The sequence below is a fragment of the Citrus sinensis genome, chromosome 6 (genome assembly GCF_022201045.2).
Source record: "Citrus sinensis cultivar Valencia sweet orange chromosome 6, DVS_A1.0, whole genome shotgun sequence".
Classification (NCBI taxonomy): Eukaryota; Viridiplantae; Streptophyta; class Magnoliopsida; order Sapindales; family Rutaceae; genus Citrus; species Citrus sinensis.
In genome coordinates this window covers 18,389,998-18,410,321 of record NC_068561.1, presented here as the reverse complement: position 1 = coordinate 18,410,321, position 20,324 = coordinate 18,389,998, and the positions used below count along the sequence as shown (strand labels likewise).

Here is a 20,324-nt window from a genome sequence, read left to right as displayed (position 1 = left end):
TATAACATAAAACAAGTAAATCAACATTAAATGCAAAATAGAACATAAAAGTTTGTAGATTATGCCTAATACTTATGAATAAAAGGTAAAATAAATTAATTAATATAATAGTTACTGCAAGAAAAAGGAAGCTCACAATTGTAAAATAAAAACTCATTATAGTGTTTATTACCTTATACATTTATTGATTTTTTTTATTTAAATTGAATAATGTTAGTTTTGTATTTTTGTAATACATGTGATGTTTTATTAAGGATGAAATTTATGCTCAAAATCAGATTTTGAAGAAAATATTATTTTTAATATCTTTCATAGTTGTTGTAAGAGATTTTTTTGCGTCTTTCTACACTTCCTCAACAACCCTAAATGGTTTTCAAATACAAGTAAAAAGTTCGAAACTACATAAAGTATGCATAATACTCAAAATTAAATCTAATTTTATTGATATATTATATATGTGTCTAGTAATATAAAAATATTTTTTTTTATTTTGTTTTTACTTGATCCACATCAAGATAAATAATTGCGCTTAATTAACATGTGTAATAAATAGATATCATTATAGAAATGGAGAAAAAAAGTATACAAATGTCCTAAAATAAATATAGAATTTATGGTAACTAATTCAATAAAACGTATTCTACTTTTTTTCAATTTAATTTTTTGTTTAATTAATGAGTAATTTTTTTATTTAATTAAAGAAAATATTTTTTTGTAAATGAATAAAATATTCTTCACTAAAATTCTATAGAAACAAAGTTAATTTATTAAATAATTAATAATCTTGTATGAATTTACTGATTTTATTTTATATTTACTAATTCTATATGTAATTTATAATATTTATGTCTATCACGATATTTGATGCCATAATGAAGAATTTTCCCTAAGTATAGATAGGGTAATTTTACTTAAATTCTTAACTTAAAATTTGATATAAATTTTGAACCATTAATTTCAAGTAATCCAATAATAAATGAATAATCATCATTAAAAACTATTTCAACTTTTAATACTTGTCATTAAATTACTTAATATTTATATTTAAATTTTAAGTAAAATTTTTATGTTAAAATAGCTTAACACTTTATGTATATTTTTAATTATTAAAAAAAAAACAAAAAAACAAAACAAATGCGGGACAGAATAGCTTCGAATGAAATGAAATTATCAGTAAGATGTCTCGTACGTATAATGGCTACAACCTAGAATGACGGGTATATGATGTAATTTATCCATCATTGCCTAAAAACAGAACCGGAAAAAATAATGATGGTGATGATATTTTTAGAAATGGGAAACTGCAAACACAGTACCCCTCTCTCCAAAAAAAAACTTGTTACAGACTGTGGAGTATTATTATTATTATATTGAAATCATATAGTCTACTTCTATACCCAGTTTGGCAATGTAAAGTAACTAGGGTTATCAATTCATTCATGTAATTGTATCGCATTTTACTAAGTGTTTTGTCGCGTTAAATTTAAGTAAATATGAATACGATTCGTTTATTAATAGTGTCGAAACATCAAAATACGGATACATCTACTTGTTGAGTCCTCCGCCATGATATAAAAATGATTACATCTAGAATATTAATTAAACCTATTAATTTATATTTATATATACAATTTGAAGTTGTCGTGCATCGTGAAATTTAATATAAAAAAAACGGGGGGACTCGACATTGGCAATAATTTTTCTATTGAAGCAGTTAATCAGGGGTAAACAAATCATAATGGCATATGAACTTATATATATTTTATTTTTTGTTAGAAAAAATTATATAACAACTAATGATTATAAATGAGAAATTTGTGGAGACTGAACCTTTTTTTTTTTTTAATTAATTACCTAGGAAATAACAACTGACAAGGCGTAGTAAATTAAGTGCAGTAATATATGTTTGACTCGCAGTGTCGCTATCAGAATTATTAATTACTTATAACTGCCCGAGATGTGTTCCCTTGCTTCGTTAATGGCTGGAGAATATATATATATATATATGTATATATAATTCAACAGCAACGAACAAAACACCCTTCTCATAAATATATATATATTTTTTTTTTAAAAAAAAAAAAAAGTTCCCAGTCTTCCTGTTAACAGCGACAGGGCTGAGTTCAAGCGATTTTCTTATATATATATATATATATATATATTTGTTGAAGGATACAAAACAGAAAAATACAGAATAATTTCCCTTGATTAATTATGGCTCAAAACTACCATAACCTCAATCGGCAACGCGGTAGGTAAATCAATTAATGCAGACTTAATGCATTACCGAAAAGGATAAGTAAAAGGAAAAATGAAAATTAAGACTACTTTTATAAAAAAGAAAAAAAAAAAAGAGAGAGAAAGAAATCGTCCTCTCTCATCATTTTTCTTATTTTAGACAGTACTGCCGATGACAAGCGATCAACATGCCAAATGGGTGAGTTAAATAAAAAAATAAATAAATAAAAAATCAATTCGTGGAATGGAAGGGTAATTAAAAAGAGAAAAAGATAGACAGGTCGAAGCTAAGCAAGTAAAAGACAGAAAGAGGAGGGCTGGCACAGGGCTGCGGTCGAGACTCGAGAGGGAACTGTCAACCCCTCAGTTCCCCAAAAATTGCAACGTAGCGTTTGACATTTTGCATGATGCTGCAACATCCCCCATCCCCACTTTTTACTACTTGCACTTCTCTCCCCTTTTTTTTTTTTCTTTTTAATTTAATATATGGCAATTCGAGCATAGCTTTTTCTACTCCCCTCTAATAATCTATGGCACCCTTTTTTAATTAATAATTCTCGTGGCTCGTTTGACTCGAGAGCCTAGCCACTGGCCAGCCTTTAACCTTTTAAGACTTTTAAGCGAAACTCACAACATGAACGAGATAAAGACAAGCGGCTGATGAACCAAAAATAATATTCACACTTAACGAGGATAAAATATATACTTTACTGTCCCCCCACAGTGTTGTTTTCAGCTCGCATATCCCCATTATTAAATATTCAATATGGCGTGTAAAAGCGAAACGTCTTTTAGGGAATCGTCCTTTTTTTGGGGGGTGAATGGTGTGATGAGTTCAGTTCAGGCAGCCCCTCGAGGGGGAAAAAAAAAAGAAAAGAAAAGAAAATTTAGCAAAAACTACATGCAACACGTGAGGGGGGCACAAATATTGAAGTGGGTTTTCAGAGCTTTCGAAAGATCTGAACCGCATCAGTCCTTTTCAAGCTCTTTGATTTCTGAACGGGCCCCATATCCACTGCTAATGCGGGTCTGGTGCGGTCCCTACATTCTTTTAACTTACGTCCATTTGGTTAAAACCCTTTTATCATATGGCTCTTGTTCTGCTTCTTCTTCTCCTGTTCAAAGATTTGATCTTTCTCTTCTTTAGCTTTTTGCTCTCTTTTTCTTTTTGGCTCTTCTCTTCTATTTCTTCGCTGCTTGGACCTTGGAGATGATGTCCTGTCGTTTTTCTATCTATCGGGGTTTTGTTAATAATAAATATCACCCCCCACCCTATTCATGTCTTTTAAAATAAATTATTAACCAAAGATTTACTTTTGAATGGAAATATGAGATTTGTACTTTCAAATTCCAACTCCGCTCACGTGATTGAAAGAGAAATTGGCACCCATTAGAATATAACTAAAGTCTAAACATATATATATTGTCATATTTACAATCTTAGCCACCGAGAGTTTAGAATTTTCAATTTTGAATGAATCCTCGATTGGATGCTAAGGCGAGGCTATGTTGAGTACTGAATTAATGGTTAAAATTAATTTAATATGATCTGAAGTAATTCTTGATCGGCGATTAACCTTATTGAGTTATGTTCTACATTAGTTAGTTAAACAAAGTTAATTAGGATTATAAGTAGGATAAGCCAGCTCACTCACAATTGGTATCAAAACTAGATACTAATAACCGAAATGCGATGGTAGAACAAATCCGGGGGGGGAGGGGGGGTGTCGTTAGTGGTTTCATTCAATAGAGAGATTGTTAAGTTGTGGTTTCATTCAAGAGTTAATTGAACTCCTTTATCTAATAAACTAGTCTTTTAGATTAGATGCTAGAACCAGCCCCCAACAAACCCAATTGCAAATAATATTGAGAGTGTATCGAGGAATGTCAATATTAAGGAAGGTGGGGTGAAATTTAACCTTACGGTAAGTAAAGAATAGATGTTATGAATGAATGAAATGTATTGGCAACACGCTGTTTGCCTTCCATCCATGTAGTTTTGTAAATTCAAGATTTTTTTTTTTTTTGCAGATAATTAGACGTTTAAATCAACGAAGCTGTGGATTTGTCATTTGGTAGTTGACAGTTAGCAGCTATTTACTCCATGAGTACTCAAAATAATTGATGGATGTAGCTGGCTAGCTAGCTAGCTAGCTAAATAAGATACAAATTGGACGTGAAGGAGAGGGAGAGACAAGCATGGCCACGTGAAAGAGTGACTGAAAATACTATATAATATAAAATGCAGGTCACATGTAATGTAAAAAGCATGGGATTGAAAATTCGCATTAGGTTAAAATACATTTATGTAGAAGCAGCTGATAGATTTTGTTTAAATATATATTTGATTATTGATTGGAAAAAGACGGGGGATGTCGTACCAAAAAAACATTCGAGTTTTACAATAAAACAACCGTGTCGATTTAAATTTGGAAATAGAGAAAAGCGAATGCGGCTCATTGCATAAAGTCAAATTCTCTGCTAAATTCCCCCATATAACATGACGAGCACCAGCTTGCTTTGCCTTCACAGTTCATCACAATTCTCAACATTTTATATATATATATGCAATCATGTCATGTGTATTTATCAGGTTCTTGATAGGTTTTAAGTTTTCGGGGTGTGTGTGTGTGTTGTTGCTAGTTACCAGAACAATCCAACATTATATCCATCGATCGTTAATTGTGAAGCAGCTGTAATATGTATGTTTTAAATCTATTCTTCTGGACAGTAGAGGGAAAATCCAAACTGAATTTGTTGTGATTCGACATTATAGCGTTAAAAAAAGAAAAAAAATTTATATTACAATTTGGCATGCAAGAGAATTATAAGTAGACAAAGTTTGCATATCATTTGCAATGTGCCAAAGAATTGTTATAAATAACAATGGTAAAGTTACACAATTGGGATATAGTTTTCTATTAGGAACAAAATGACAATTTGTATGTGTGTGTATGTATAATAGTTTTTAGTGATAATATTTTCATTTTATTAAAGTGAGGATATCATTATTAGTCACGTTACTAATGACATGATCAGTAGTGTTATTATTTCTTAACAGCACGGTTGTTCTTGACGAGCCCATTATGACATTAATGGATTACCCCAACTTTCAAGACTATCATCATTATCAACAGATTTGAATGTAACTTCAATGGATCTAAAAAAACTTGAATGAGTCTAAATTCTAAATAAAGATAAATATTTGAATCTGAATTATATATATTTTTTGTTTAAATCTCTGATAATGAGCATTGAGTAGTTTGTTTTTTTCAACTTAAAAGTCTGAAAACCATACTTTTATATTTGTGCCTTTACAAATCTAAAATGCTATAAGTATGTAATAAATATTTCAAAAAACATAAATAAGATAGTATTTTATCATAACATAAAATCATGTTCAAGTAAATGCAATAATCAATTTCGATGTAGTTTATAATATATTATTTAAAAAATTGTAAAGATAAATAATGCTAACTTGAATAATAAAAAAAGATAAAAATAATAGTTATCCACTATTATATTATCAATTATCACAAGTTATGGATGATGAATAATAATGCTAATTAGTAAGCTTTATTTAGGTAATGACAAAAATAATTACATTAGTTGGGTTATTTTGGATAAAATATTTTTTTGTCACTTAAACTTTTTTTTTTTTTAATGAAACTGGATATTCATTAAGAAGAAGAGCCAGACAGATCAGCAAATAAGAATGGAGGTAGAACAGACCTCCACTCCCCATGACTTGACGAAGAATTCCCCGCCCGAGCTACAGAATGGGTAGCGGAATTCGTAAATCGTCTAACAAATGAGAAAGAAACATCTCGAATAGAATTAGACAAAGTACAATTGTCTTCTATAATAAGACAAAAACTACTAGTACCCGAGAGGTTATCAACTAAGATCCGAGAGGTTATCAACTAGGACCCGAGAGGGTATGATAAGACTAAAACTACTAAATATTTTGTTGATGTCACTTATACTTTTTTTAGATTAAGTAAAAAGTTAAAAAAAATTAGTTTGCTAAGGGATTGTTTGTTTTTTTGGGCTTAATGACTTAATTGTAATCGGTTAAGTCATTAAGTTCATTTGTTTTTTTTCAACTTCATGAAAATTTTCAGTCACTAAGTTATTACATTATTGAGCTATTTTTTTTTTTAGTTTTTTACTTAATTTAAAAAGTCTGAATGACACCATTAAAAGATATTTCAGAAATATCCTGATCTAATTAATTAATTTTCATCAATACCTAAATAAGTTTAATAATTAGTATTATTATCCACTTCTATAACTTGTGATAATATAGTGGTAAATTGTTATTATTTTTATTTTTTATTTTCTTTAAATTAGCATTATTTCTCTTTATAAATTTTAATTGATATTTTTCATATAAAACATTTTAATCAACAATAAATTGATTATAATATGCGAATTTATAATATTAAAGGATTGTATTCAATTGAATATAATTATGTTATGAAAATATATTATCTTATTTATATTCTTTGATATATTATTAATTGTTTAACATTTATAATTTGTAAAGGCATAGATGTAAAAATAATACTGATTTTCAATTTTTTTGTTAAAAAATAAACAACTTAATATTTATTATTAGTGATTAAAAAATATATTATTTAAATTCATAAATTTAGCTCTATTCAAAATTTATATTAATTTAGGTCTATTTAAATTTTAAATAAAAAATACAAACGCCACCTATCACAACAACTTATTAATGACTTAACTGATTAAAAATAAATCAATTAATTCATTAAGTTTTTTTAAAAAAAACCATACGTCCTCAAGAAACCTTTTTAGAACAAAATCCGGATTCTTTTTGTTCTATCATCACACGTTTTACCAGTTGCACCAACCTACCAATTCTCGTGATGTGTCCAGGGTTCAATTTAAATAAGTGGATAATTGCGCTAACGTATGTGGGACAACCCAAATTCCAGTGGCCTAACGAGCATTAAGCGTTTCGGCCCATTAACGTGGTGGGTCGCTCGGCCTCATCACCCCCAGCCTCAGTTTTGGTTTCTCGAAATGGGGAAATCAAAATCAGACGGTCCACAGTTATCGGCGGCTTCTCTCCTCTGATTAGAGAAAGCGGCTCCATCTCAGCTCTCTAGACCCTCGATCTCAAAGTTATTAGGTAATTTAACATCTATTTTAGATATCGGTCTCTAATTTAACATCTATTTTACTTTTACTTTTATTTGAATGATCGGTGATTCAGCTTGGTAGCTGAGTAGACTCGCAACTTTTCATTGACTGTAGAAATTTTTCCGAAATGATAACTCATTTTAATGCATTAGGATCTTGCTTGCTTGGTTGCTGTAAAAAATCCAACAAGAGGGGTTCATAATATTAATAGCGGATGATGATGATGGCTAGAAGAACAATGCGAAGGATGGTGGGGGCAACAGCGTGGCCATGGGCATGGGCGACGAGGAGTCTAAACCTTAGTGCGATAAATGACAACAGAATTATAATGTCACCACCGCTTATCACTCTAGACCTCCCCGAAATTTGGACTCCTCCTAATTCCCGTGACTGTAATCCTCTCCCACAACGAAATTGCTGTAAGCATCTCTCCTTCCTCATCCATTTGATTTTGATGCATGCAGCAACACCTGGCCTGGCTCTTAGTATAATGGAACTGTTTGTTTGGTGACCATGATTGAAAGACTTAACTTCTATTCGTTGAATATAGATAGATATTTGATATCCACATGCTGGTTGTCTGGCCGGCTTAATCGTTTTTGAGTTTTCAATTGCAATCAAAAACTTGGATTTTCCAATTTAAAATTTAAACTTCAATAATTTTGATTCTTATTAGTCGAAAGAGGCTCGGGTTTGATTATCCTATTTTACTTTGTATTTATGTTGAATCGATGAGTCACTAGGTATATCAAGAGAGAGATTATCTTCTTCTTGCTGAAAATACTGTTAAATTACTTTCTCTACTGTTATCATCATCATCCTGAGTTGTCTTTTCATTTTAATCATTTTGTTTTCCTTTTATGCCTCCTTTAAGATCCTATGTGGTTGATATTTGAGGTTCACCACAGCCAATCTACAGACCGCTACCGTAATAGATGGAAAGTCCATTGCCGAGGAGATCAGGTCAGGTATAGATAAGGAAGTAAGGAGAATGAAGAAATCTATCGGAAAAGTTCCTGGCTTGGCTGTTATTTTGGTGGGCGAAAGAAGGGACTCACAAACTTATGTTCGCAACAAGATAAAAGCTTGTGAAGAAGTTGGAATCAAGTCCATTGTAACTGAATTTGCTGATGGTTGTACAGAAGATGAAGTTCTTAATGCCTTGTCAAATTATAATCAGGATTCATCAATTAATGGTATTCTTGTCCAGCTTCCTCTACCACAAGTAATTTCTACAGCCATAACGTGATCCAATTTTTGCTTTTACTGATCTGAAAGAGAAGAGCATGTGTCTTGATTTTGAAGCCTTTTCAATTCAAATTAGACCTCGAACTGAGAATACTGGCCAATCTCAATCTTAGCTCACCTCTATAGAGCAATATTAGAATTTTCCCCTGGACAGACGCCATCTTGCAAAAGTTTAGACAAGTCATAGCATGTGATTATTGCCAAGTTTCCTTGCCAAATGGAAAATAAATCTTAATCGCCCAAAATTATCGCTCTATACCACTGCTTCCTGGTGATTAAGGGGTATCCGTTAGTAAAATTTTGTCTACAATTTCCTGATTTAGAATTGTTTTTTTTTTTTTCTCCTTTTCCTCTCAAAAGACCTACTACACGGTGATCATTTTGTTTATGTGTTAACTGTTTATATTCATCAGAAAGAAAAGAGAGGAAGAGATATCTCTTAGATATTCTGAAATAAACTTAATGTTTTGACGCAAGCCTATTGATTTGTGTGTGCAGCATTTGGATGAGGGAAAGATCTTGGATGCTGTGAGCTTGGAAAAAGATGTGGATGGCTTCCATCCACTAAATATAGGGAATCTCGCCATGAGAGGAAGGGAACCACTGTTTATTCCATGTACGCCAAAAGGTTGCATTGAGTTATTGATCAGATCGGGGGTCGAGATAATGGGCAAGAATGCTGTGGTGATTGGTAGAAGCAATATTGTTGGATTGCCCACATCTTTATTGTTGCAGGTAAATACCATTTTCTCAGCAGTATTTCTCGGCAATGTAAACATAATCTTATCAATATTTTCTGTCAGAGACACCATGCAACCGTCAGTATTGTACACGCCTTAACAAAAAACCCCGAGCAGATCACCAGTGAGGCTGATATCGTGATCGCAGCTGCAGGAGTAGCTAATCTGGTTCGTGGGAGTTGGCTAAAGCCTGGTGCTGTTGTTCTTGATGTTGGAACTTGTCCTGTTGATGTAAGCGTGGTAAATTTTTGCCTCATTATTGCTTATTGTCATAGGTTATGACATTTTAAACATGCTAATCACTAATAAATGAATATCAAGAGAACTTGATTTATGAAAAGACCGTAGCAACATTTCCATCCATAGAAATGACTCATTAACATGGAATCAGAATTTTTTTTTGCTCTGGCTAGAATGTTTTACTTTTATGTTCTTACTTAAATTTGTGGATGGTTAGGATCCAAGCTGTGAATATGGTTATCGTCTAATGGGAGATGTTTGCTATGAAGAAGCAATGAGGTTAGCGTCGGTCATTACCCCTGTGCCTGGAGGAGTTGGACCCATGACTGTTGCTATGCTTCTCTCCAACACTCTCGACTCTGCCAAACGGGCATACGGCTTTACTTAACTGCCAATGCATTATCCTTTTCAAAAAATTGTATTCAATTGTACTATTTTTTGCTTCCACAATGATTGAAATAACATAGTTTTCAAGTCTAATATCAATTAACCTGCACATAGATTATATTAAACGAGCTGCTCATTTTTCAATATTTTGGGAAATATGGACTTTTTTGTATTAAAAGGTATTAGTTTCCAATTAGACCTTTCCCAAGAGAAAAAAGAAAAAAGAAAAAGAAAGAAATTACGTTAAAGCAGAAGCGAAGTATTTACGAAGAGCGACGAGTCCTCTATCGACAAGGGACTCGTAAAAAATGCGGTTGCTACAATTAGCTGATATAATGAAAGTGTGAAATAGATAAATGTACATGTGGATCGAATTCCTTGTGTCAAAATTAGTTATTCAAATTCAACTTCAACTTCCATGTGCTTGGCGGGGCATCACATCTGACCAATGAGGTTGTTATAATGAATGATACCAGGCAATTAACCATCTAAATTTGGCCGCTTCCAATTCAGAAGCAACATAGGCGCTCAGTCTGGCTTTATACCTTTTTATTTTTATTTTTATGTGGCCAATGCGGTCTCCTAAATTTACGTCCATATTCACTAAATCTTATGATTCAATTTTCAAGATATGAAGCTCGAATACATAGCAATATAGAGTAAGCCACAAAAAGGTTGAAGCGGGTGATTATGCAATAAGCAATTTATCCTTGTCCCCCGGTTGCAAAGCAGACAACCACCGTGGTACACATAATATGCCTTTAACAGAAATTAAACTTAATTCTCAGGTATTTAAACATCAATATTCTCTTTGCATATTAATGAAGGAGTACTGATTCTACTAATTTTTTGGGTAAATATACAGACATAAATTCAGGTTATGACATTCTTCGTCAATCACTGGAGCAAATCCTGATAAAGAATGAAAGAAAGAGGGCAAATCAGCCTTGGGAGATGCCAAGAAAATGATATTAGTGAAGACTAATCACTCAAGAACATCAATTTTATGCTGCATTCCAAAGGGACTCCTCTCTCATCATTCCGCTTCATTTGTGGGCTGCATCGGCTCAACCACTGGAGGAATGCAGTCCACTCTGTAGCGCAGAACCTATTCCAGAAAATAGAATGACATAAAACTGTCGAGAAATCATAAGGTTGATAACATTCTAAAACCGAGAATGGGCTGTTGATAAACACTACTGACAGAAGTTAGCCAAAGGTTGGTATCAAATTAATTATTAACTCCTGTTGCTTCTAATTCACAAGTTCCTTGTCAAGTGAAAACAGGTCATTCAATGAACACCAGGAACTCTGAATGTCAGATGATCAATTCTAAGATTAAGAAAAATGTTGCTGGAAGCATGTGCAGGCTAGTATGCTAACAGTTCCTGCTGAACTATCATAGAGAGAGAGAGAGAGAGAGAGAGGGGGGAAAAAATCAAGTTCCCCATTTTCTAAATGTGATGGTTCACCTCTCCACGAAAACAGACAGCCATTTCTTGTTAGAGATCAAAGTGTCAAAGAAAAAAGCACAAACTCAAGGAATCACTAGTCCACGTCTTAATACCTTTTTGAAAAATGTTGAATACGTATTATCCCAAAGAAGTTTGTAATTCCCCACCAGGACCGTACAGAAGTTTCCCTGAGAAAAGCAATGGCATTAGGTGAGAAATTACATTTAAATTCAAAAGCACGATAAAAGAAAGTTTTGCAATAGATGCAGCAGCTCACTTGATCAGATTCGTGACGACGATAGGGTAATATCAGCTATCACCATCCATGTCCAGTGTGAATCAAAAGAATCAGTCAAGTCAAAAGAATAGAAAAGGGAAACGAGGGGTAGAAAAAGGAAGCAAACAAGCAAGCTTCAGCAGGTGTCGAAGCATAAAGAGAACAAAATAACTTCAACGGGATTTAGAATGCTTGGTAAAGACTAACATGGCTCAACTTACAGTTTTCTCTCCAGATTCATTAGTGTACTCCAAACTAAATCCAATATCCTGATAGCAGTGACAGAAATAAAGATCAATACGTGATCTACAAAATCATACTTCTCATTTTAAATGCAGCAAATGAGATCCATATGATAAAATAACTAACCACACTTTATTTCGTAAACTGTGAGATTTGCAAAAAAAGGGAGAATATTCTTCTTAGAGATTTAACTACAGAAGAGCCGAGGTAATTTCCTTTCTGATTCACGAAGCATTGGGAGGGGAAAAAACAATTAATGCAATAAGATCATTATAAATACGAAGAGTTCGATGGGGATATTTACTTAGGAACAAAAACAGAAACACTAGATTTAATGGGAAAGTCTATGAGTGACACTTAAAGGGTACAAAAGCCAGGCAAGACCTGCCTCTACAAATAAACTAACCTAAACAATAAACTTTATCTCAAGCCCAAGCTTCTTTAAATAATAATAGCCAAACCCCAAAATATTAAACGCATAAAATAACAAATAAACTAAGCCAGATCTCCATCATAATAGCTCTCAATCACAAATTATGCTTTGTGGTAAAAATGACAAAAAAGTGATATAATCACTAACTAAACGCCACAACTTATGTTTGCAAACTCAGACGGAAAGAATTATAGATAAATAAATATACCGTGCTAATCTTGCCTTGGACCACTGAGAAATCCCAAGCAATGTATGAGTTTACTGAATCCACTGAAAATGAAACCTAAAATGCAATGAAATTAGAAAGTCACAGATCAGATTTAGAAATACACATGGATCTCTGAAGATTGACAAGAGCTACCAAAATCACATGTAAACGCAAATGCAAAAATGTTTTGACACACCAGGCCAACTCATCTTAAATTTTGGACTTAATGATACTGTGCACTCAACCCAATACAACATCTAACATTATTTTTTCTGAAATCATAAAATGCTTCCCTTTGCCTGTCTCATACATTCACATTCACACTCACACACAATTGCACACAATAAAAGGGGAGAGAATGTTATCCAAGTAATTCAACAATTTACATTTCATATCCATAGCTTTTGATGTATCTCTCAAGTATGATTTTAATGTAATACAATTTATACAAATTGCATATTCCCTGACACAACCACAGCCATAATTAGTCTCCAGTAAATTCAGGGAAAATTCTAACATTGACTATTTTCCGGTGTGAAAATCCAGAATTTACAAATTACAAAAGATAGAATGCTGTTTCATTTACAGCATTTGTATGACAACTTGGATCAGCAACTAAAATAAGTACATAATAATATCCATTTACAACAATCAAAGAAAAAATACAAATCTGGCAAGCAGATTTTGATGACAAACCTCAAAATTTTTTCCAGCTGGTATGGTTATTTCTTTGTACTCATCATTTTTCCTGGATGACAAACAACCATCAATATTTAAGCTTAAGTTATTAATGCTGATATTAAGCAACATTTTAAAATTTACCTTGTTTCTAGTGCACCGGCAGCCTCTGCTGAGATGAAGAAGGGGGAATTTGCAAAGACCCCACTGGTACAAACAAACACGCCAATTAGCACATCAAAGCTAATCATCATGCAACAGCAGCACAAAGACCTTTTCGCCATATTACATATAGTTAAGTTCATGTACTAAATAAATTAAGTGAGCTAATGCTTCTGTCTCCCTTTTTCTTTTTCTTCACCCCACAAAAAAAAAAAAAAAATGAAATGACAAGCATCGATTCAGTGATTGATTTAGTAGCTCAATAATTATAACAAAAAATTAACTCCACGTGACCATTACAAGTTCATGACAGTAAATTTGGCTAATTTGGTAACAACTATTCCAGCCAAAACAATTGCGTTGATGTTCATTACCGCTATAAATACAGGAAATATTCTAATACCTAATAAATTTGATGAAACTTTCAAATTCAGAGGTGTAGACATCAACTGCTTGTTCCAAGATAGCAACCTGATGCCTCTTTCTTCTCAATTTAAGCATTATCAAGAAAGCATTAGAGGCAACAAAGCAAACAAAAGAGAGTGTCAGTACAAGAAGCGGGTGAAAATTGTTACACAAACTTACAACTTCTAAATTTAACAAATTGACAAGCAAAGGATGTAAGATATCTCACAATTTGTTAGCATCAAACCTCCCCCAAGATAAAAAAAGAAAGAGTCTGATAAAGATCACCATTGCCGTTAAGCTATATAAAGGGGGTCCATAACGATGTCGTTGCTCTTCCATGGGCCTTGAAGAAGAAGATATAATTTCTTGTCATTCAACATAATAGACTGGAGGTTCTAATATAATGCTTCCAACTTACTATCTAGGAGTCTAGTAAGCATAACCGTTTTAAAAAACTGATTGACAAGACAGTGCTTCCCAAACCAGAAAAGACATACCCATCATCATCATTTATTTGACGAACAAAATCCAGTAAGACCTACACCAAGGAGGAAAAGAAAAAACAATAAATCATTTATACATGTTTCTCCATGCTTGAGCTTGCAAAACCATGCACAATTAAATTTTTGGTGACCTACACCAAGGAGGAAAAGAAAAAACAACAAATCATTTATACATGTTTCTCTATGCTTGAGCTTGCAAAACCATGCACAATTAAATTTTTGGTGACCTCCACTCTAAGAAGGCATAAAATCTAATAAATCAGACAAAGCAAACTTTAAATAATTAAGATTTCACTCAAACGACATAGTCTTATAGTTCAATTTTAATGAATCTCAACTGATCCAATTCTCAACTTAGCTCATCCAGCATGTTCACTAGGTCCCGCGTTAGTTTTGAAGCTAAGTTAGGTAGTGGTCTGTACGTATGACGTACTAGCATCTTTTCAACCAATGTTTAGCTCCTAGCGGCACAGATGCATTGCTATGACATGCTACTAAAAAATGTAACTTCTTTTATTTGTGATATCTAAGAACCATAGATACTGTATTATATACCCTCGAGAAGCTCTAAGCTCCTTCGAACTCCTCTTTTTCCGATACCTTACTTTCTACCAGCTATGTTTTTGCCTCCAACCTACATTCCAGCCCCTAATAAAACTACAATTCTAACTTCGAGTAAATAATCCAAGCATCCTAACCTTACTGAGGGCAACCACTTTCCGAGGATTGGAAAGATGAACAAATAGGTCTAATGAAGCCAAAAAACAGATCAAACCCCAAAAAAAAAAAAGATCTAAAATATCTACCTGCGGAACTCCTACCAAGTACTTTACAAGTGTTTTGTAGACACCTGTAGCCGATCCAAGTTGAGCTAACTGCCTCCTCCTGAAAAGGCAGTCACCCATCACAACGCTGTCAGATGACAGTCCACGCCACAACAGGGACAAAGAAAACCAAGGAAACTAACCTATCCATTTGTTGTTTCCACATTAGAGAATATCGATCACGTATACTTGCACCAGAATTGACCAAAGCATCAACCTCAGCTTGCTTATTCCTCTCCGATCGCTCTCTTTGTTGCCTGATCAGTGCTCCTCGAAAATCTTGAGGCATGTAGGTCATAACTGCAAATATAGTCATATAGCCCGAATCAATTTTACATAACTGACAAATAAAATTTGTCAACCTTTAACCTCTAAAACTCGGCTTACTCTATTCGAAAGTTTTAGTGATTTCAATAAATAACTGGTTTCATACTTGAGATTAATTCATAAGTGCCTCAAATTTTAATAGTTTTTGTTAGCTTTTGTTAAGTTTTGATTAATAACAGGACTAGATACTGCATAGAGCTAACCTGTGTTAAATATGCGGTCAGAATTTACAGCTTGGAAAGACTTCAATGTGTTTAAAGTCTTTTCAAATTTCTCACTTAGCTTCCCTAAGACATTGGCTAATTCAACATCCTCAGGAGCGGACGACTGTTGTAGCTGCAGAGCAGAACAAACAGCTAATTTTTACATTAGCAAAAGCTCCACAATGCAACAAAATAGCAGTGTGAGTGTGTAAACACGTAACATATCTTACCGTAGCTGGCCAATGTGATCTTTTGAGTAAAAAAATAATCTCTTCCATATGCTCCCGATTCTTCCACATGTTCTCATCAATTTTATGGGGAGGTTGGCGATCAGCTTCCTCTATCAATAAGCTCTCCTCTATAATACACAAAGGCAACTTTTCTTCAAAAATGTTTGTACGAAAGCTAATGCGTCACTTTAAATAGAGTAAGAGAGATTGATAAAAGGGGGAAATCTGAGCAAATATCAAAATCATCGCAGATCAAAGTGAGAAATACAGCGACACTCAGCAGATATGAAATGAAAAACTGAGAGAAAACCTTGAGAGGGAGGAGAATCCAGGAGAAGATCATTGGCGAGAGAACGAATCTGAGAGGAAAGGCGAGACACGTCATCGGAGAGAGGAGGAGCGGGGTACTTGTCGTAATAAGATGCCAAAAAGTTCCTGGTAATCGGCACCAGACCCTCAGTTGATGCCATTTTCTGTTTCTTTTTCCCTTTTATTTTTTTTTAAACTTCTTTCCGTGTGTGCAGTGGAGAGTTAGTTACCGGCGATTTCAATTCAATTGATGGTATCGTTGACCAATCAGTTCTCGTCGTGCCTCTAATCAACCCCTGATTTCTCACGTAAAATTTTCAAACGCTTGAAGCCGGGAGACCGCTACAGAGAAAGAGACAAGAGAGTGCGATTGAAGATTGTTTCAATTTGAAGGCAAGTTAGGAAATTAGCAAAGCCAGTCCACTGTCCACGCCTACGGCCTGAGGCACGCTGCTTTTATTTTTAATTTTCGTATTTTCCTTTCGTGAAATGGTTCATAAATTCCTCCTCTCCCCTCTCAGCCCCCGACAAAATATTTATGACGTAATATAGCAGTTGTACAAAAAAAAAAAAAAAAGATTCTGACATATTAAAATTTATTATAAATAAAATTATATGAAATTGAACTCTACATCCCACCATATTCCTGTGATCCGGGTGGGTCCCATCTCCTAACATCTTTGCGCTTTTTCCATATTTTGCACAATTGCCTTATTTGTTTCGTTCTCACGGGCAATTGCCTTCTTGTATTTTTTTCTTTAAATTTCTTTGAACTTTAGATAACATGTTTGTATTAAATATTCTTTTGCCAAATATTAATGTATTTTAATTGTTTGTTCTCCATCACGTGCTCAGTTGGATCGACCGTTAGTTTCACATGATCTCATAATTAGTGATTGGCATGATCTTACCCACTAGCGTACGCTTTTATGTTATAATACTCGGTGGTTGAAGATGGCTTCAGCACCACGATTGGGCCATTCTATGTACAATGATCATTCAGAATAATTATATATATTAATCAAATTAGTAAAGAAAAAGGTTATTGATTGTGCGCCATATTATAGACGTACAAATTTATTGCAGTTTTCATTGTTAATCTATTTAATTTGAGTCAATTATAAAATAATAAACTGACGTTATATTTGTTGCGGTAGAAATTACATTGTATAGTTTAGGTTAGAATGAGATATTTTACTTTAATTTTTTATTGAAATTTTTTTACAGAAATTTTATAGTTAATGTAATGCCATCTAATATTGAGTGAATTTGCATCATCAAATGTTATTTTACCCAATATTGAGTGAACTTGCATCATTAAATGTTATTTTATTCAATATTTAGTGAACTTAGGGTATGTTTGGCGGGCGAGTATACAAGAGTCTATCTTGTAATATAAATTCAGACCCGCGTTTGGCTGTAAAAAATAAATACCTGGTTTGAAAAGATTGTGCGGCAATTGAGGTGCAAATAAGACCCGCCTCCCCCCTGCGTGTCTAAATTGCACATCTCTTTTTCTATTTTAACTATTATTTATATTAGTTATTGAGTTCAATACAAATCAAATATAATATTTCTTTAACATATTAATTTATGTTTAATTGATAAAAAAGAAAAGATGCTGAAATCTACTGCAGATAATTATATTTTTATTAATAAATCTAAATAATAAATTAACTTAATATTAAATTATTTATTAAATTCATATAATATTTATTTAAAAAATAAATAAATAATAGCTATTTATTATTATTTAATAATAAAAATATATAATACATTTCATACTCTACCAAACATGGTACTGTATTATTTAATACATTCCAATACAATATATTTTATTACAATCCAGTACAGTGCGGCACACCAAACGCACCCTTACATCATTGAATGTTATTTAATTTTAACTTACATCATCAAATGTTATTTTATTTTAAATATCTGCAATTAAATTTCATGATTCAAAATTATAAATTAAAATTTTAAGGTAAATTAATCCAACCATTTATGTTATGATTATTTATTTATAAATGAATTCTTATGCCACCATCCATCATTATATCTATTGAAATCAAATTTAACATCGTTGGAATTCTTATTGTCAGATCTACGCAGCTTTATTGGTGTTGCCAAAGATTACGTTTTTGTTTCTTGTAAATTTATAGTTGAAGTTTCCGTCTCTACAAATTAATCAACAATGAGTTACAAAAGTCATCACCCCTCCCACCACCTATTTCTTATTTATCAATCTACCCTAGGGTGGTGATGGTGGTGGTTCGTAACTAATTGAAGTGATATTTATGTAATTGCATCCAACGATAAGAATTCCACCAGCACCAAATTTGACATTAACAGATTTAACAATCAATGACAAGAAAGTCATTAGTATTAGATAGTTGATGATGCCAATTCCAACGATCAATTGTGTTGATGACAACAGGAGTCTATTGGTAGCAATTGTCGGTTAACATTACTATTTTATTAATAAAATAAATAAATTATTAAAAATTTTATTTAAATAATTCAAATAATTAAAAAATAAAAAAAAAATTAACCCAAGTCTCTCTAACTAGTGTGAGTGATTGTGTGGATCACAAATTAATTAACAAACAAGCCAAATTTTAAATTTTAACAAATACAGTGCTACTTTCGGTGCATTTTGTGCGACACATTATTGTGATTTAAAATTTAAAAACGAGCTATATAATATGTTTAAAAAATTTGGATGAAAAGTGGGGGGGACCAGTTCGGACCCAGCTTATGCGGTCCGGGTAAAATCCAAACTGTATACACGAATAAATCGGTCTTGATTTTTGAAAACGAATACCCGAATAGGTCCGGGCACGGGTTCAGGACCATGTCCGATTTTTTAGTAAGTGAAAAAAATAAATACACAATTATAAACCGAAAAACCAAAATAAATCCTAAATCTCTAATACACAGTGAAGCAAGCACGCCACACCTACGCGGCGGCTGCCGCTGCCACTCTCCAACACTCCCAGCCAACAGCCACCACGCCATAGAATTGAGTTAAGAAGAATCTTTCAGCTGCTTCTAAAGTTGATATAACAAGTTTCTCCTTATAAGTATATTTTGTTTGTTTTGTTTTGTTTTGTTCAGATAGAAAGTGAAGATGACAAGTTGTGGAAAGCTGACACAAGAGAGCCCTTCCAGGAAGTTGCAGCAAGGGAATGGAGTTTATGAAATGGTGACTTGCTGCTTTTTTTAATTTTTAAGTAGAATAATCTAGGACAGCATGAACATTGAAACTTACAGCTCTTCTATCATATGTACAGGTTCTGGACTCCACAAGAGAAGGAGATTGCAGTTGTCAGCTATGGCTTTTTTTTTCTTTTTTTTTTCAATTAAGTTTGAATTGAATAATGTTAGTTTTGCATTTATGCAATACATTTAATATTTTATGAAGGATAAAATTTATTCTTAAAATTAAATTTAAAAAAAATATTATTTTAATATTTTTCATAATTGTAAAAATAAGGTAATTCTACATCTTTCTACACTTTCTCAATAATAACACTAAGGGTGCAATGGTGCATTTGGGATTGAGGTGCTGTAAGTTATAATTGTTGTAGAAAAAAATTGTAACTATAAAATAAAAATTAGTAATATATAGTAAATATAAATTTTAAATAATAATTTTGATAAAATTATTAAAGATACAATATATTTTTTATTATACAAGTGAAAAATCATATAAACATAGCTTTCAATTTACAACACACTTTAGTGCTGGTTAACCTGTCCAATCTCAATCCCAAACGTACCCTAAATGGTCATAAATATAGGTAAAAAGTTTGAAACTACATAAAGAATACATAAAACTCAAAATTAAATCTAATTTTATTAATATGTTAAATATGTGTTTAGTAATATGAGAATATTATTTTTTTAATTTTGTTTTTGCTTGATCCATATCAAAATAAATAATTGTACTTAATTAACTTATGCAATAAATAGATATTATTATAGAAAATGAGGAAAAAAGCATACATATATCCTAGAATAAATATAAAATTAATGGT

General features: G+C 32.5%; 2 protein-coding genes and 1 long non-coding RNA gene across 4 annotated transcripts; 2 read left to right on the top strand and 1 right to left on the bottom strand.

Annotated features, from left to right (window-relative positions):
• Positions 1 to 7,239: 7,239 nt before the first annotated feature.
• Positions 7,240 to 10,118, top strand: LOC102625176 (bifunctional protein FolD 1, mitochondrial). 2 transcript variants are annotated; one of them, XM_006481215.4, is made up of 6 exons: positions 7,240 to 7,399; positions 7,563 to 7,829; positions 8,319 to 8,635; positions 9,157 to 9,393; positions 9,462 to 9,629; positions 9,856 to 10,118. In XM_006481215.4, the coding sequence occupies exons 2-6, from the start codon at positions 7,625 to 7,627 to the stop codon at positions 10,024 to 10,026; spliced, it is 1,098 nt and encodes a 365-aa protein (XP_006481278.1). In that variant the 5' UTR covers positions 7,240 to 7,399; positions 7,563 to 7,624; the 3' UTR covers positions 10,027 to 10,118. The 2 variants fall into 2 exon arrangements, with proteins under 2 accessions (XP_006481278.1, XP_006481276.1); XM_006481213.4 differs by having other exon boundaries at positions 9,462 to 9,638.
• A 652-nt stretch (positions 10,119 to 10,770) lies between these two features.
• On the bottom strand, positions 10,771 to 16,804 carry LOC102624894 (uncharacterized). Its single transcript, XM_006481212.4, has 15 exons — positions 16,286 to 16,804; positions 15,976 to 16,103; positions 15,746 to 15,878; positions 15,359 to 15,515; positions 15,198 to 15,276; positions 14,386 to 14,426; positions 14,115 to 14,231; positions 13,884 to 13,964; positions 13,463 to 13,525; positions 13,337 to 13,388; positions 12,641 to 12,715; positions 11,978 to 12,025; positions 11,757 to 11,792; positions 11,593 to 11,667; positions 10,771 to 11,133 (listed from the first exon to the last, which is right to left on the bottom strand). The coding sequence occupies exons 1-15, from the start codon at positions 16,443 to 16,445 to the stop codon at positions 11,062 to 11,064; spliced, it is 1,317 nt and encodes a 438-aa protein (XP_006481275.1). The 5' UTR covers positions 16,446 to 16,804; the 3' UTR covers positions 10,771 to 11,061.
• Positions 16,805 to 19,019: 2,215 nt separating this feature from the next.
• On the top strand, positions 19,020 to 19,733 carry LOC127903005 (uncharacterized). Its single transcript, XR_008055762.1, has 2 exons — positions 19,020 to 19,489; positions 19,578 to 19,733. It is a non-coding gene; the product is annotated as an uncharacterized LOC127903005 (long non-coding RNA).
• Positions 19,734 to 20,324: the final 591 nt, after the last annotated feature.